Source organism: Xyrauchen texanus, chromosome 27, assembly GCF_025860055.1.
Source record: "Xyrauchen texanus isolate HMW12.3.18 chromosome 27, RBS_HiC_50CHRs, whole genome shotgun sequence".
In the NCBI taxonomy this organism is placed as follows: domain Eukaryota; kingdom Metazoa; phylum Chordata; class Actinopteri; order Cypriniformes; family Catostomidae; genus Xyrauchen; species Xyrauchen texanus.
Window position 1 is genome coordinate 3583247 of NC_068302.1, and position 18515 is coordinate 3601761.

The window sequence follows — 18515 nt, forward strand, 5'->3', positions numbered from 1 at the left end:
ATGAAAAGTAATCAAAGGAATTTTGAAATGTTGTTTGTCATCAAATGGTACACCAAAACGTATGTAGTGGGAGTGACCTTTTTATATAAACGGTTATAACTTTTGAAGAGACAGATATTATAACCAAATTTTGTACACTTATTAATGAGGCAATACTGAGGATACACAAAAGCAATTGTGCATCTCCGCCTCTTGGTGGCACTATAATAGTAAAAAAAAATTCAAAATGCATCTAACTATGGAACAGTTGGGCCGATCAACTTGAAATTTTCAACTTGAAGTTGCCATCAATGTCTGAGGACAGTTGCATACCTTGAAAAACCAAATCATCTTTTAGCAGCTATTTGAACCAGTCCATTCATCTGATTGGAACCAAACTAGTGCATAAAAGGTCTCTTGAGTCCCATAATTAATATTTCTAAAAAAAATGTTTTACTTTTGATTCATCATTGTCTTTGACACTGACTGTCAATGTTTGCAGAGGATTACAGAGGACTTGCTATGTGTTGAGAAGGTAATGGCAGTTTTGAGTTAATAATAAAAAGTGCGACCCATGACTATAAAAAGCGGTATTATTTAGTTTAGTTTCAGTTATTTTACCAACTGTTTGTTAGTATTTGGTTTAGTTTAGTTTTTTATTCTATAAATATATTTAGTTTTTTTATTTCTATTTCAGTTAACATAGATGAGTAAAATACTTTGCAGGGGACAACTGTGTAATTTTCTTTAAAATAAACTATTCCATATCCTGTCCAAATTACACATAGGTCTACATATTGTATGCCTAGGCTGACATACAACATGGTAAAAACAACCAAGAAGGACTTACAAATGTGAAGATACACTCACCGACCACTTTAAAAGGTTCACTATTCTCCTATAAAGTGCCCAATGTGGTCTCCTGCTGTTTTAGCCCATCTGCCTCAAGGTTCAACATTTTGTGCACTCTGTGATGCTATTCTGCTCACTAAAGTTGAAAGAGTTACTGTAGCCTTTCAGTCAACTCCATCCAGTCATAGATAGGCGCCAATTGTATCAACAATCTACATAGGTTTACGATGCTTTTCTGAAATGCAGCCCTGGCCATTCTCTGTTGAACTCTCTCATCAACAAGGCATTTCCGTCCGCAGAACTGCCACTCACTGGATCTTTTTTTTTTTTTGCCATCATTCTGAGTAAACATTGTGCATGGAAATCCCAGGAGATCAGCAGTTACAGAAATACACAAACCAGCCCATCTAACACCAACAATCATGCCAGAGATCAAATTTTCCCCCCAATTCTGTTGGTTGATGTCAATATTAATTATCTTGAATTAATGGTTCCTAACCCATATCTGCATGATTTTTTGCATGGCTGCCAAGCAATTTGCTGATTAGATAACCGCATTTATAAGTAGTTGTACAGATGTACCTAATAATGTGGTTGTGAGTGTATGTATCCCTTTATTTTTTGAACAGCAATGGATGATGTGATTAAAACAAACTAATCCATTTATCTTCAAACAATGAGTGAATAACCAAATGTGGGCACACACACATGAACCTCATGGCCAGTAGACATATTTGTGATGCAACAAATGGAAACGTTAAAAGAAACAAAAACGGTTTTGTAACATGCACAAGTCGAAGTTTAAAAAACTAAAACTGAAAATATTTTATGATATTTTAATCTTTTTCATTTTAGTAGTTTTGAAGCAATGCATGATAGTTTCAGTTTTTAATTTGGTTCCTTTAAATCCCCAATACTACCCACTATGTTGTGGAATTTATAACGTTGGAGTTCACCCGATTACAGTTATAATAGGATTGGAAAAAAAATAAAGACATTTATAATGTTAAACACTGCTGTGGGCCCAAATAATTTAAAATTATTGCACTACTGACTAGCGTCATTTACTCATGTCCCCAGAGTTAAAAAATCATCTTGAACATAAAACATTTTCTGTAATTTGTGATGTTAGTTATATGTGGTAAAGATACAGGGAAAATGTAAGCAAATGTATAACTATGTTATCATTAACAGACAATGTTGTAGCCAATTTTCCACCCTGAACCTGCCCATTAAATCAGAATTTTTAAAGTCATTTAGCATGACTGGTATGAATGATAAAATCTTTAACATGTCCTTTTAATGAAACATGAAGATACTAATAAAAGTGTTGCTTTTTTTTCACAGCCAAATTGTAGGAATGACCAAAATAAATGACATGAGCTCAATTAAGCCATGAAATGTAAAAAAAAGAATAATACAAATGTACTCTTTTCATCATCCAACAATGTGTACATAACCCTGTAGGGCGTTTTTTATTTTGTATAACTCCCATTAAATCCTAAGTGACCTATTTGAATTTGTCATTATTCCCATCTTCTTAACATTACTGTATTTCCTTTAAGAATTACATCTTGTGCTCAGTCAGAGTGGGCAATTTGTATGCTTTTCAAGGCTGCCAGTCACAAATCACTCCAAGCATACTTCCTCCACTTAGTGGACAGTCAAGAGAATTAAACACAAATGCTTTCATGTAGTTTGTTTTCTTTTAATGATTATAAAACTGCTTGGCTGGATAGGAAACAAATGATCATTTACGTGATCTAAACGGTCAACATCATTTACTTTATTGAAGCAAATTATACATACAGAGTCTGCTACACAACCATACATTTCATAATATTATATAACAAGATGTATGTTTCTGTGTGTGTGTGTGTTTCTGTAACGGCGGTTGTGGTTTGGCTGCTGTAATCAGCCACTCTGGCCCCTTGGAAAAGGAATTCCCAGCGCAGCATCATGAACCTGCTGTGAAGGCAGCAGCAGCCATGAGAAGAGGAGTATGCTGGACTGTGCACGCTGGAGCATTAGGCAGCTTTTGTGAGCAGCACGTCACACCCCTCTATGCCTGCATCAGTGTGCAGGCGTTTACCTGTGCATGACAGATGGATCAAAATAAATGCTATTCTCGATGCATGTATTTGTAAGTTTGTTCTATGGGTTATTCAGTCTTACTCACCGTCCTCATCCCCCTCCACCCATAGGAGGAGGTGTGGGACCTGCACCGTGGTTTATTCTGCCCATCCGTCTGCGGCCAGGAAAACCAGGAGGACTGCAACAGTATTACAAAATAAACACAAATAAATCAGTGCTGAGGATCACTAGTGGTCATGAACAACTTTTTTTGAACAAATCGTTTTAGTGAACACATCAATCTCATTAATTTCCATGCAGGTTACTAGTATTGTTTGTTATAAGTCGAGAAGAAGTCTCTCCTTGTGTGACTGCTTTTTTTTTTTTTGGTGAAAACCATGATCTTGAAACAATTACTATGGTTTTACTACAGTAATACTGTAGTAGCCATAACTGTTTTATCCATGGTTAATTTTGTGGTTACTATGGTTTTAATACAAATATCATGGTTAAGCAATGATTTCTGTAGTAAAAACACGGTTAATTTTCTTAAGGAAATGTCACCCTGATTAAATATATAACTATCAGATAATATTATTGATTTCAATATCATCATTCGATTACTATACAGTATATCTAAAAAAAATAAAAAATCTTAACATAAATTCAATGTAGTTAGCTATACTACAACCTACAAACAAAAATTACTACTAAAGTAGAGTATATGCTGAAGATTACAGTTTAAATATTCTTGTCAGAGCAACACCGACATACTGAGAGGAGATAGAAAACAGAACCAGTTTATGAGAGTTGTGCAGCAGGTGCATCATCAAGCATCACAAATATAGGATATATTCACAAATACCCTGTGGTGACCCGGTCAATAAAATTTCGGGGAACAAAAAATAAAGTGGAGGCCGCAGTTAGTTCCCTCCTCACCCAACCGCTGACTTTGGGGAATTTAGAAATGTATTAAAGGGAATATACGCGGATGTGTCCTGCATAAATGTGACGAGATGTGTGATGCTCTGGCAGGGGAGGTGGAGCCGTCTTAGTCAACTCCACGTCATGATGACGTGGGGGGTGCGGTCTGTGACGTTGGCTATGGTAATTCCGAAGAGGCCGGAGCTCTACCCGGAGGTAAACACAAAACCTAATTATATTAAATTATAACACTTGCGGAGACCACCTCTCACCGTATCAGCTCGCAGGGCTTGCAGAGTTGCAACAAGAATTTGCAGACATGTTCTCCCCTCTACCGGGTCGTACGAACCTCATCCAGCACCACATTGAGACCGAACCGGGAGTGGTGGTACGTAGCCATCCCTATTACTTGCCCGAGCACATAAAGAAAAGAGTACGGGAAGAATTGGAATGCGATACTTGATATGGGGGTAATGGAGGAATCCCACACGATTTGTCTAGTTCGATTGTTTTAGTTCCTATGAGCAACGGGTCTGTACAGTTCTGTGTGACTATAGAAAATCTACACCCGATGCCCCACGTTGATGAGTTGCTCGATTTGACAAAGGGTTATTGGCAGATCCCCTTGACACCAATTTCCCACGGAAAAACAGCCTTCTCCATGCAGTTTGGATTGTGGCAATTTGTGACACTTCCGTTGGGTTTGTTTGGGGTCCCAGCTACGTTTCAGCGTATCATGGATCGAATCCTCAGACTGCATAAAGCTTACGCCGCTTACATGCAGCATCTGAGATCGCTGTGGCGGGCCAGGGCTCACAGCAAACCCCAAGAAGTGCACGATTGGGCGTGTGGAGGTTTGGTATCTGGGGTTCCACTTGGGCCACAGGCAGGTACATCACCAAATTGACAAAAGAGTCCCAAGACCAAAAAGGGGGTGAGACAGTTCCTGAGGCTGGCTGGCTATTACAGGAGGTTTGTTCCCAATTATTCGGACGTCACCAGTCCACTGACTGATCTCACTAAAAAGGGGGCTCCAGACCCGGTCCAGTGGATGGAGCAGTGCCAACAGGCGTTCACGCAGGTTAAAGCCGCACTTTGCGGGTGGAGGGGCTCTTTTGCATGCACCCAATTTCTCGCTCCCTTTTGTACTGCAGACGGAGGCTTCAGACAGAGGACTGGGGGGTCGTACTCTCGCAGGTGGAGGGGGAGGAGGAGCGCCAGGTGCTGTACATTAGCCGTAAGCTCTCCTTAAGGGAGAAAAAGTACAGCACCATGGAGGAGAAGTGTCTGGTCATCAAGTGGGCGGTCCTCACTCTCCAGTACTACCTGCTGGGGCAGGCCTTCACCCTCTGCTCGGATCACACCCCACTCCAATGGCTCCACCGCATGAAGGATACCAACGCGTGGATCACCCGGTGGTATCTGGCACCCCAGCCCTTTAAATTCAAGGTGGTCCACAGACCTGGGGCGCAGATGGCTGTTGCCAACTTCCTTTCCAGAAATGGTGAAGTGGTAGGCAGGCTTTCTGCACAATCACTTTTAAATGGATTTTCCTCTTCGTAGTAATATCACTTTGCCTAGATTTTGCTGACAAAAACAGTTTAAAAGGCTTGTTAAAAAAGCTTTTTATAAAAAGACTTTAAGTCAAGTACAGGCTAACAATATATTCTCTACATTAAGATAAAATAATAGTGAAACTGATAGCCCAAAGGTACAATTAAACTTAATGGTGACATTTTTGGTTATTGATTGTTGTCACTATTTCATATAATTATTATTATTATTCCTTATTTTATTTTTGCAATGTATTTAATACACTATATTACGGTATCTTAATATTGTATAAATGATTATTATATTTATAAATTCCTTCCTTGCCTTTTCATTTAGTTGGATGATTGTAGTAATAGTTTAGGGTATTAATAGTAATTTTTACTAGTTGCTTCTTGAACTTTGAGGGGAACACACATGAAAGTAAAGCGGAGAAAGAGCGCATGTTTTTGGACTCTACAGGTGCTACTATTGTTAATACCATTTAATAGGGAGATACTGAAAAGCTGCTGCCATGAACGATAATAAGGACAGTCTCACAGCTTGCGCTGTTTTCTCTTTGGCTTGTTGCATGTAAACGGCACATGAACATCACAGTACATAAGCTTTTCATATCTGCCATACCACTGCATCTTAACTGCTGAATCATGTTTATTCTACAACACAATACCAGTATTCCCCACACTCTGTGATGCCATGACAGTGCTGCTCAAGCCTTAAAGGAGCCATGCCTATTTTGGATCATGAGTGATCTGTTTACACAATCGGCCAAATTACCGATCGGGTCATAGGACATGATCGGATTATTCTTTCATACCATTTAGGGATCGATCGGAGCATCCCTAACTGGTATGCAAGAATTATTCCCGGTACTGTGAAAAGCATTGCACATCATTGCCGGTACTGTGTACTGGCCCACTTTGAGCACTGATCACTGGGATGCATAAAAAGCTCCATCTATGAGATCATGTGTACGGCAATTAAATGTGTACATGTATGGATTGACAGACGTACCCTCTGCCATCACTGAAGCGACTTGATGCACTGTTGTGTCCATCTTTAGACAGATCTGGCTGAAAAAGAGTCTGGAAGCTGGTGACACATAATACAGATCATTTTTAACAATATGCACACATTAAACAAATTATGAATATAACTTTTAAAGAGAACAAATAAACTTACAACAACCCAATAAACTCGACTGCACCCCAGAAGAGGTCACTAAGGAAAGAAAATCTCCATGGCGACTGGGTCCTGCTGTCCAGAACCTGACCTGAAAAGTACCATAACATTTTATATATAACTTACTTTATTATACAAAACAAAGTTTCATGTCTCCATCTTCTGATTGGCATCGCCAGCAGGTGGGTGCGTCTTTAAGACCAAGTCTATACAATCTAGAGGGATCCAACAGAATCCATGTCAAATCTTAAAATTGCATAAGGTGCACCCTTGCATCTCAAGGTGCAGACTTGACATTTTTTTGAATCCTAGCCCACACTCCCTCCTCCAATACCATGTTTAAATCTTTCTCCCATAATCTCTTGATAGAAGTTAAAGCTCCATCCCCAGACTCTGAATAAGCAGGGAGTAATACACTGATGCCTCATGACCATTTCCAAAAGCAGTACCAGATCACCTATCCCAGAGAATCTGTCACTTTAGGGGGTGTGTGCTACTCCCAAAAACAATACAGGGCAGGTGGCGCAGATGTAAATACCTATAGAACTGAGATCTAGGAATCCCAAAAAGTTTAACCAAATTTTCAAAAGACCTCAACATCCCACTCTCATATAGGTCACAGAGTGTAGTAACCACCCACAATCCACTCTGACCAGCAGAAAAGGGACCTATTAATACATAATTAAGGGTTCAGCCATATGCTTGAGGCAACATTTAAATAAATGTCTGAATTAAACACTCTGGACACTTTTGTCCATACCGAGCAAATGTGAGATAACGGGGTGTAACTTAACTTCTCTGATAAGTTTGATAGAAAGGCTTTGCAATGGTGAAATAAGGGCAAGAACTTCCTTTTAAATTCAAACCCAGTGAGGGGCTCTCTCAGGTGGAAGCGACCAATGAGCCAAATGTCTGAGACCAAACGCCTAATAATAAAACTAAATCTTTTTTTAGGGTAGGCCTAACCCACCTTTGTCCATCAGCCCATGTAATTTGTTGAAATACAGTCTGGGACATTTACATTCCAAATGAAGGTCTTCGCTATGTTGTCAAATTGTTTGAAATAAGAGAGGGGGACATCTATAGGGAGTTACTGTAGCAGGTAGTTGAATTTTGGAATGCAATTCATTTTAATAACATTAACCTTCCCAATCAACCTTCCTCAAATCTTTTTATTAAAAGGGTCAAAATTAACTAACAAAACCAGACAAATTTGCCAGGAATAAAATGCCCAAATACTTAATGCCCTGTTTGTGCCACTGGAAGGCCGCTACAGGACAGTACGCTGACAGAGCCAAAGCTTCAGATTTAGCCCAATTGACTTTGTATCCCGAGAACTCGGAAAATAAATTAATAATTCTGTATTATTAACTCATAGATCTAGTAGATGCAGAGACAAATAATAAAATATCTTCTACAAAGCAAAAGCTTATGACCATACCTCCCGCCATCACCCCTGGAAAAATCATCCTCCTTTCTGACTGCTAATGGTTCCAAGGCAAGACGAAACAATAATGTGGAAAGTGGGGAACCCTGCTCCTATTCAGAGTAAAATTATCTGAAAATAGTCAATTTTTTTGTACTGCTGCTACAGGGTGTTTATAAAGTAACTTAATCCAACCAATAAATGTATTCCCGGACCCATACATTTAAAAAATCTTAAAAAGATGATCCCATTCTACCATATCAAACGCCTTCAAGTGAGATGGCAGCGACTGGAGACTGGTCATTCGCTACTAACCACATGATCAGGGCTCTACGCTAACTTTTTTCCCAAGGAGTACATGCACTCCTAAATGAAAAAAATTAGGAGCATACAAAGAAATTTAGGAGCACAGTGAAAATTAAGAGTTACAGAGTTTATTAACAAACAATTTATTACATACATATTTATACTGCATGTATGAGTGTGTGTGCGTGTACTAAGGGACACACATCTGTGGAACAGCACATACCTCCCAAATCACACATTGAACCCATGCCTACTAAAATCAAAGGATATCAGTTGTCCAGCTGCTTTTGTATGTTGACCGTCTGGCATACTTAAGAGGTCAGCCAGCGATCTCTCATTATGTCAGCAATTTGACCGATCATCTCTGCACATTGTCGTATGTGGGATTCATGTAAACTCAGTTTTTGTGGTGGAGTCTGATAAGCGGCCCAAATTTGACAAAAGGTTCTTCTTCTTTCACAATGAAGTATGCAATGTTTATCTTTATTTTCAGCTGCTTCCTCTTCTTCTCCTCCTCAGACTGCAGCACTTGCCTCCTCAAGGCTGCTGACACAGAGCTTGATGGTTTCTCCGGTCTCATCCAGAGCACTGGATATGCCGCCGTGAGATGTTTTGCTACACTATCTCTTTTCAGATTAGCAATGGGCATTCCGGCTCTTTTCATAATTGGTGTTAAACAATTCTAATTAAATTATTAAAGGTAATTACACTCTACCTTAACCATAATTTATTTAAAAATGCATTGATTTGTTAAAAAAATAATACTATTAATCATTTGCATTTAAAGCATAACTTATTGTATATAAACAAAGTGCATATAAATCTAACCATTCAAAACGAATACAATCTGAACAGCATAATAGACAGGGCCACCGCTGGCCAAATTGATGCCCTACGCGTGATAAGAGCGTGAAGCGATCGTCTGTGTTCCGCAACTGCTTTCGGGTCCTTGAATAACGTATAGCGAACGAGTAAGGCAGCCGGTGGACTTTCTGGTGCCATCCTGGGGTAAGATGGTGCCCCCCTAGGGAGTTGATGCCCTACGCAAACTGCGTAGTATGCATGTAGCCTACTGATAATAGAATGCAATAATAGAATAAGGATGTTATTTCACGTGTGCATTTTTTGTATAACTTTTCAATGTATATAAACAAAGTGCATATAAATGTAACCATTCAAATACAATCTGAACAACATAAGTTGGCTCCGCCCTCCCTCACGCATCTTTGGTTCATTGGTTGACACTGCGTGTCTGATTGACAGGAACAACAGGTGAGGCTTTTAGTCTGAGCAGACAGTCAGAACTAATGTGTGCGCTTGAGCATTTAGGCCTTTATTATTTTATTTGTTTTTTTTTGTTATTTTTAAATCTTTTGATTATTCATATCTTAATTTTTTTTTTTATATTTGTATAAATAGATTCTGATATGTGAGCCGGCTCCCAACGTTCACCTACAAGAGCCGACTCATTCGCAAATGACACATCACTATTTCAGATGCGGGTTTCCTGACACGAAGGACAAGTTGTCCACCTATTTCTGCCCTCTACAATATTTGCAGAACATGACGTTGTTTTCGAACTCTAGCCATGGGAACATTTTGAGACAAATTACGTTTGTAATCTTTAAATTGCACACTGTGCTTGTAAATAATTTTTCCAGTTCGCACATATCTATTTTTAGGGGCAAATGCGAGTGAAATACTCGCACTGTAGAGCCCTGATGATATTGATGAAACACCTAATATTATCAGAAGAGCTACAGACTCCAATAAACCACACCTGATCTATATGTATAAGAGATGTCATAACTTTATCTGAGAAATCGGTGAGCCAAATTATTTTACAAAATTTTTACATCTAGCTGGATCGGGGAAATTGGACAGTAACTTTTACACTTGCTTGGATCTTTGTCCTTTTTAAGAATCAGAATGATCTGAGCTGGTGTCATGGTTGGGGGAAACTTTCCATTCTTTAATGCTTCCATATAAACTTGTAACAAAATTGGAGCCAGTTCTATAGGATAAATAAAATTCAGCATCTGGCCCCAGAGCCTTGCCTGTAGGTAAGACCTTAATTACCTGATCAAGCTCCTCCAAGGTATTCTCAGAATCAAGAAAGATTTTTGCTCAGTTGTCAGTTTAGGGAGTTCTAATGGTTCCACAAATGGTCTAATATCTTCATCAGTAGACGAAGGCGTGGTACTATAAAGATCAAGATAGAATTCTTTAAAAGCATTATTAATATCAATGGCTGAGGTAAATGGTAGTAAAAGACTCTTTCTGCTTTATATTTCTAGACAAAAGCTTCCCTGCTTTGTCCCCTGACTCAAAGTATGACTGTTTTGCCCTGAATAACAAAAACTCCACCTTCTGTGACAAAATAGGGCTGGGCGATAAAACAATATCAATATTTATCGCAATAAAAAAAAACTCCATGACATCGACGATAAGCTTATGAGTAATTTTCGATATTTAGCCTGTGTTCTACATCTAGACATGTGTGTTGCTAAAAACGCTACCAGTTTGGCTTTCTTATGGTATGTTTCTACTGGCGGGTACTGAGCGAATGTGAGCAAGCGCTTTTAATTCCTTCCAATGGAAGCAGAGCATCAAGCTCGCGAGGTGGATTGTAAAATTGTCAGCATCACGGAGCGTTGGGAGTGGCTTTGTGTAGACTGTATGAAGTTGCTATTGCCCACGCTATGCAGGTCACCGCGTTCTGGACCCGGACCCCAGATTGAGTCTATCTCATCGTCTCTAGTGATCAGTGCGACAAAACAACAACAATAACAGATTACATCATATCTGAACTTTCTGCCCTGTATTCTTGAATATTTTTCTCTAGCACTGAAACACACTTCAGTGATGCCCTGTCCCGGTTCGCACCCTCTTCCTCTTTTCCCCATATGTGAGTAAACATGAGTGAGTTTCCAGAGCGCCTTTAGACCATAACGTTTTTTCTTTCTAAATCTTGTTTTATTAATCAGCATGTTCCAAGCCTTTAATAAAAAAACAAATAGATTTCTGTTCTAATTTTGTGAAGTTATTCAGGTTTCATCATCTCTGACAAGGATGAAAGACAAAACAATTACTAGTTTGCAGCCTAGTCTCTCACTTTAATGAAAATAGAAAAATGGTCCATTCAGACTCTCTGGATATACCTCTGAACCCCTCTGTATGTGGCAACATTTCTAAACTCACCAGGGTGTGATCTCAGACTAAGATGTTACCAATTGAGCAATCCACAACAGATGAAATGAGGGATTAGATATTAAAATAATATATATATATATATATATATATTCTAGAAAAATGTTATGGACTGATGCATTTTTTTTTATAGTCCCTAATAGTGTTGACACGGTACCAAAATTTCAGTAGTCGGTACCAATACCAGTGAAATTTCACGGTACTCGATACTCGGTACCAAAGCAAAACACAAAAACAGGTTTCTGAACAACACTCTTTTAAGAACAAAAATATGCCATTGAGCAACACTTTAATTTAAATAAATTATTTTTTTTAATTATAACAAAACTGAACAATGTATGCCTAAAGTATTTTTGAACACTTATATAAGATTTGCTTCAACTTTTGCAACTTTTAACAGGGCCTGAATTTCGTTTTTTAAACCGGGGGGGAATTCCCCCCTTACATGGGTCACATGGGGGGGGGTCTAAAGATTATGGGGGTAACTTTTGATGCATTGCTAATTTCATCATCTTCATTTATTAATATATACAGATTTGTATGCATGAATTGTGCATTTCCAGTTCTCAAAACAGTTAATAACAACAACAACAAAAAAACTTTATACAAAATACACCATGCTCTTCTTCAAATTGACATTAAGACCTCAGACCACATGCGCATGCTCTCCCGTGGCGTCTGTCGTTGCTATGCAACCATGAACTGCGCTCTCCATGATGACAAGGAAGCATCAGCAAAAGATTAATTGATTTCTAGCCCTTGCTTTACTACTAGATATATTTATGGAGATGAATAATAAGGCGCCCTGTACAGCTATCATGATCAGCTGTTCAGCCGAGAATTCAATGTTGTTACGCTGTAAGCTGATCAGTTGGTTCGTTGCTGCCGCGCTCTATCACTCGCACACCATAAAAAGCAAAATGGTTTTTAATGTTTCAACTGCGTGATTAAAATGACATTATTTGGAAGCGGATAATTTCTTCACAAACAGCTCATTATGACTCAAAATGTTAGAATGCTGCACCTACACTCGATAGTGTGGATAAGATCAGCGCAACGCAGACCACTGCATTGACAGCGTGAAACATGATCTGTCTGTAACAGCCAGGGCTCAGCGGAAGAGAATGCTGGTCCAGCGCTGATTGAGGTATTAAATTCGAAAATAAAATACAGTTTGACATCTTTTTTCTCGCATCTGTGAATTAATTTTTTAATCATTTGCTCTGAGATGAAGCAAATATATTTGTGCGGGAATTTCTCGCACTACAAAAGCTAACCCTGAGGGAATGGCTTAAATTATGCGCAATCCCCGCATTCCCGCACCGAAATTCAAGCCCTGTTTTAATTTAAGTTTTTACCAAGTACTAAAAAACAAAACCTAAATAAACAAGCATACAATAGAATGAATAAAAAACAATTTCCAAACTAATGTGCAAAGTGCTCTCCTATTAATAAAGCTGCATTTTGCCATTTTTCTTCATGATAAGAAATGCATATGGACATATATTTAGATATATCATATTATGATTAAAGTCAAGAGCAGTCGCGTTCTAATCTAGCAGCATTAAGCGTGTGTGCTCGAGGGATGAGTTCCCCGAGGCAGAGTCTCTTTCAGCCGGGTGGAGTTTCAATCTCTCCCCCTTAGATTCAGTTGAGACTCTGCAGCAGCAGCTAATTTGCTTGCTGCAATCTTTTGCTTGTTGTGAATGTTCGAAAGTTCCCACCTCTGCATTCTGGTATCGTAAATAATTTGTTGTTTGAGTACCGACTTGGTACCGGTATTTTTGACAACACTAGTCCCTAATATATAAAGTTGCCAAATATCTGCAAGACCAAGATATTTACACATCCTGTTAAGCGTCAATGTTGCTCTAGTGGACACACTTTTGCTTCACTATGACCAAGGACTGAGTCCTTTTAACTCGTAAAATACAACAAGCACATTCGTTTCACTCACAAACTAGTGTTTTTAGCCATCTCGAGTCACTCAGTGAAATTTTTTTCAAGATCTGAGCACTGTGTTAGGTTGTGATTGGGCTTGTTTTAAATAAAAATGTGCTGTGCTGCAAGTAACGGTGTGCTATTTCCCACATTCTGTATGCTTCCTTATGTAATAATCGAAAATGATCGCACCCAAGTAACATACATACATGTTGTCATCACCTTTTCACTTATTGCCTAATAAAAACAAACAGAATGTAAATAGCATGTCGTTATTATAGCAGATGATCCAGAATTAAAACCAGACCCAAAACTATTAAACAAGGCGCAGAGATGTTGAAATAAACCACACAAAGCGAATGCGCACTTTCAGATTAACCATGTGGATGATGAGAGTTTAACAGATTTAATGTCCATTGCAATGAATATGCAACTTATGTGGGAACTAGTTCTTTCAATTAGTCAAACTCCTACTTACAGTAGACTTTGGGAAACATTTGAGGTTACTTCAATTGGTGCCATTTTAATGCATTTCTACATTTATATTGTGGAAGGCTTTGTTTGTAAAATGTTAATAAAGCATTATATTGCTACATATTGGATTTTTTTCTTCCTAAAATGAAAATAAACATTTTGATAAGAAAAGTATATACTGTATAGTCTAAAATTTCATCGTTTTCAAAATCTGTATTTTAACTACAAAAAACTATGCGATTAATAATTTTAAATCGACTGGCGGCACTAATATGTATTCAGTATATAAAGGTGCATCTCAAAAAATTAGAATACCGTGGAAAAGTTCACGATTGTGAGGCAATCACCCTGTGGCACTGCTGAGGTGTTATGGAAGCCCAGGTTGCTTTGACAGCAGCTAATATTGTTGGGTCTGGTGTCTCATTTTTCTCAGGTCAGGCGAGTTGGCTGGCCAATCAAGCACAGTAATACCATGGTCAGCAAACCAGTTAATGATAGCTTGGGCACTGTGGGCAGGTACCAAGTCCTGATGGAAAAGGAACTCAGCATCTCCATAAAGCTTGTCAGCAGATGGAAGCATGAAGTGCTCTAAAATCTCCTGATAGATGGCTACATTGACTCTCAACTCGAGAAAACACAGTGGACCAACAACAGCAAATGACATGGCACGCCATATCATCACTGACTGCAAACTTCACATTGGACTTCAAGCAACTTGGATTCTGTGCCTCTCCACGGTTCCTCCAGACTCTGGGACCATGATTTCCAAATGAAATGCAAAAATTTACTTTCATCTGAAAAAAGGACTTTGGAACACTGAGCAATAATTATTTGCAGTAATTTGTGCAAAAGGAGCCCTGACCAAGTATTGAGTGCATAAGTTAACATACTTTTCACAAGGTCGACGTTTCTGTATTATAAATTCTTTATTCTAATATTTTGAGATGCTTGATTATTGATTTACATGAGCTGCAAGCCATAATCATCAAGATTACAAAAAAGGGCTTGAAATATTTCACTTTGTGTAATTAATCTAGAGAGAGAGAGCGCGAGATGAAGTCAGAAGTTTACATACACTGGGATTTAAGTAATTAAAACTCACTATTTTAACCACTCCACAGGTTTCATATTAGCAAACTATAGTTCTGGCGAGTAGTTTAGGATATCAGCTTTGTGCATGACATGAGAAATTGTTAACAAAGATTGTTTCACATTTAATTGACTAGATCACAATTCCAGTGGGTCAGAAGTTTAAATACACTAGGTTATCAGTGCCTTTCAGCAGGTTGGAAAATTCCAGAAAATTATGTCAAGCCTTTACTTATCACAACATTTCACATAACAAATGTTAGAAAAGCAGAAAGAAAAAGAGTGGAAATCACATAGTAAAACTATATACAACGGGGTATTAAAAGAAAGAATGTAAGATAGAGGTCTCCATATGGAAACTATGGAGCTGATTGCGACACACTCTCTGCTTCAGAGCGCCGAAGCGAAAATGAAACATATTAATTATCATCATGATCATGATGAGTAACGCAATGTCACGTTCACAACATATGCTTAAGTTATTTATTGGTAAGGTTGCAAATTAGACCGGCGAATGAACAAACGGCTTCATGACTATTACTTAGAGAGGATACAGGAAGATTTAAATAAAAACGTCACGTCACCTTAAATTACTATTCATGACCAGCGCATTTACCATAGTAGGATCTGTAATACTTCATCCGGATTTCATCGCTATAACATTGACAAGACAAATGTTAACATGTTTGTTAGTTCAAATAAATATAACATGTAACAATTAAAATCTGTAATCTAAGCAAAATTAAATACAAACCACTGATAATGGATGTATTCGCACTTAGCTGACGTAAAACAAACGCAATAACGCTGTCACATTTTAGCCAGTCAATTCGAAATATTCAACATAAACAGGATTGTACGCATTTCCAAAACAAATATTTACACAGTTAACCCATTTTTTTTTTCGAAACAAGAGTTTGTTTGTAGCACTTACCATTCGATACATACACCATTTTCACTGTTGTGGATAAAACCCGGATGGTGAGCTTCACTTCCGGTACTGCGCAATGTTCCTGAAGTTGAAAGGTACAAACGTAGACATAATGTCTATGGGTACAAAGGTACATTACATAAATAAATGGTTAAAAACATCACAAATTAAATTTACTATTTTATTTTATAGCATGAAAGCACAACAATTGTTTTTAACACATTTAAATTATTATATTTTTAAATAATGACAATAGTATATAGGTAGACTATTATATTATAATATGTAATATGGTTAACAGGTCAGTATCAAAATATGGTGACAAAAATGTCCCATGACTTTTCAGTAAAAATAAATAAATAATAAAACAACAAATCTTTTAAATAGTCAAGAAACCCACTTTAAAATGTAACTTTCTATAAACTAACCTTAATATTAAATAGATATTGTTTTACTTTAATGGTTTATTGTTTTACACACACACACACACACACACACACACACACACACACACACACACACACACACACACACACACACACACACACAAAACAATTTCCCCCTGTTTCTGGTACACCACTTCTATGACATTTATAGTTATTTATTATTTTTTACTCATTTTGTTTCAGGTCAAGCATTAGTGTAAAGCCTAAAAAGTGTGCATAAAAACTAAAACTATTTTAGTTTCGTAACCTAGACGTTCCGCTTCTGTCGCTCTCTCCACGTTGTGTCAGAGAAGCGACACTAGGGGTCCAATTTAAATTATGCCAAGCGCTGAGCCGTGTACGTGGTCTGACACAGGAGCGGGCAGGTGTTTTTTACGTGCCAGACGACCAGCTGTATCAGACTACACGTACCCTTCCCCAATGCCCCACAAAAGTCGTCGGAATCCTTTTGGTTACCCTGACAGGGAAACAAGGCGACGCTTGCCAACCTGGGAACGGGCCAAGCCTGGCTGGGCCTCTTTTCTCTCTATGTTTCTCACATAGAGCAATAGACAGCCAGGGCCCTTACACACACTGAGGGAAGGGGGTCTTACCCAATTTACTATTCTTTCAGGGGGAAAAGACCCTGCGGAGACCACCCCTACCCAGCTGGGGAGGTAAGGTGGTGAATACATCACATGTGTTTTTAGGCGACACGTGGAAGTGGCGCGGTGGTAGATCCAGCCTCAGCGAGGGGGAGTTGCTTCAACACGGCGACTGGAGGACAGCCGAAACTGCCTGAGGAAAACGCGGGTCCGCTCGAAAGGGGACCGTATCGCAGAAAATACCCACAGGGGGAGTCTGCGTAGGAGTCCTCACCCTGTGGAGCACCTATTCCAGTACAGGGTAGATTTGAGTACCCGCAGTGGAATGGGTCGGCAAGTTCCTCCGCCGAACTGCGGACCCATGAGGGCTAGGGAGGAATCGACCAGGGATTCGAGTTGAGTGGAATCTCCTGGGAAAAAAGATGCACAGTTTTACCTCAAGCGAGGGAAAGGGCGCTAAATGCAAGCGATTCACCCGGCCAGCCCATCAGTGTGTTACCGAGTTCTACTGGCTCGGACCTGAGAAAACACAGGATTAAACTGACTCAACCCTGAGATTGTAGTATCTCGTAAAGGTGTTGGGTGTCGCCCAACCCACTGCTCTACAAATGTCTGCCAGGGAGGTACCCCTGGCCAGTGCCCATGAGGACGCAACACTCCTTGTCGAGTGAGCTCGGACCCGCAGGGGGGGCACGGGCACGGCCTGAGTGTGATAAGCCAATGAAATGGTATCTACTACCCAGTGGGAAAGCCTCTGTTTGGAGACATCGTTTCCTTTCCGCTGTCCCCAAAGCATACAAAGAGCTGCTCAGAGTGTCTAAAGCTCTACTTGCGGTCTCTGACAGAGAACGCTTGCAGGTCCCCGGCCCTCTTGATGGAGGCGAGCGTGATCAGCAGGGCAGTCTTAAGAGAGAGGGCCTCTTAGGAACTTGATGATTAAGTCGTCAGGGGACTTGCCATCTAATGCGTCGTGGTGGGCCGCGATAGCCGCAACATACACCTTCAAGGTGGATGGGGACAGCCTCCCCTCCAACCTCTCCGGCAGGAATAGGAGCACTGACCTAACTGCGCACTTCTATGGGTCTTCAGCCCGGGAAGAACACCAATTTGCGAACAAGCACCACTTCAGGTCGTAGAGCTGCCTGGTGGAAGGGGCTCTGGCTTGGTTGATCGTGTCTACGACAGTAAGTGGTAGGCCAGCTAGATCTTCTGCGTCCCCGTGGCCGTGAGCGGCGCCCAGACCCCAGGAACCAGTCATCCAACTGCGATGGCTGTGGGGAGGACGGAGGGTTCCAGTCCAAGCCCACACTGGCGGCGGCCCGGGAAAGCACGTCAGACATCTGAGCGTCAGCCTCAGCCTGGGGGTGCTGGCCCGAAGGCGGCAGCCCAGGGGAGTCATCCGCGTCAGACTCCGCGCTCTCCAATGCAGCGGCGAGCTCATCAGCTTCGAGCTCTAGAGGATAGGCAGGCTGGCTGTGAGGCGAGCTGCTGTTGCCTTGAGCACGGACGGGAGTCAACGAGCGTGCCGGGTGGTCCGCGGGTCTCTG

The 18515-nt window shown here is 39.9% G+C and overlaps 1 protein-coding gene across 2 annotated transcripts; it reads right to left on the reverse strand.

The window, feature by feature from the left end:
- Positions 1-3006: 3006 nt before the first annotated feature.
- On the reverse strand, positions 3007-15999 carry selenok (selenoprotein K). Of its 2 annotated transcripts, none has more exons than XM_052094103.1 (4): positions 15942-15999; positions 6562-6652; positions 6394-6471; positions 3007-3103 (listed from the first exon to the last, which is right to left on the reverse strand). In XM_052094103.1, the coding sequence occupies exons 1-4, from the start codon at positions 15958-15960 to the stop codon at positions 3007-3009; spliced, it is 285 nt and encodes a 94-aa protein (XP_051950063.1). In that variant the 5' UTR covers positions 15961-15999. The 2 variants fall into 2 exon arrangements, with proteins under 2 accessions (XP_051950063.1, XP_051950064.1); XM_052094104.1 differs by having other exon boundaries at positions 3016-3103.
- Positions 16000-18515: the final 2516 nt, after the last annotated feature.

Coding starts and splice junctions, on each gene's coding strand:
- selenok (XM_052094104.1), bottom strand. Junction 6,472..6,561: donor GTCGAGTTTATTGGGTTGTT/GTAAGTTTATTT, acceptor ATGTGTCACCAG/CTTCCAGACTCTTTTTCAGC. Junction 3,104..6,393: donor CGCTTCAGTGATGGCAGAGG/GTACGTCTGTCA, acceptor ATACTGTTGCAG/TCCTCCTGGTTTTCCTGGCC.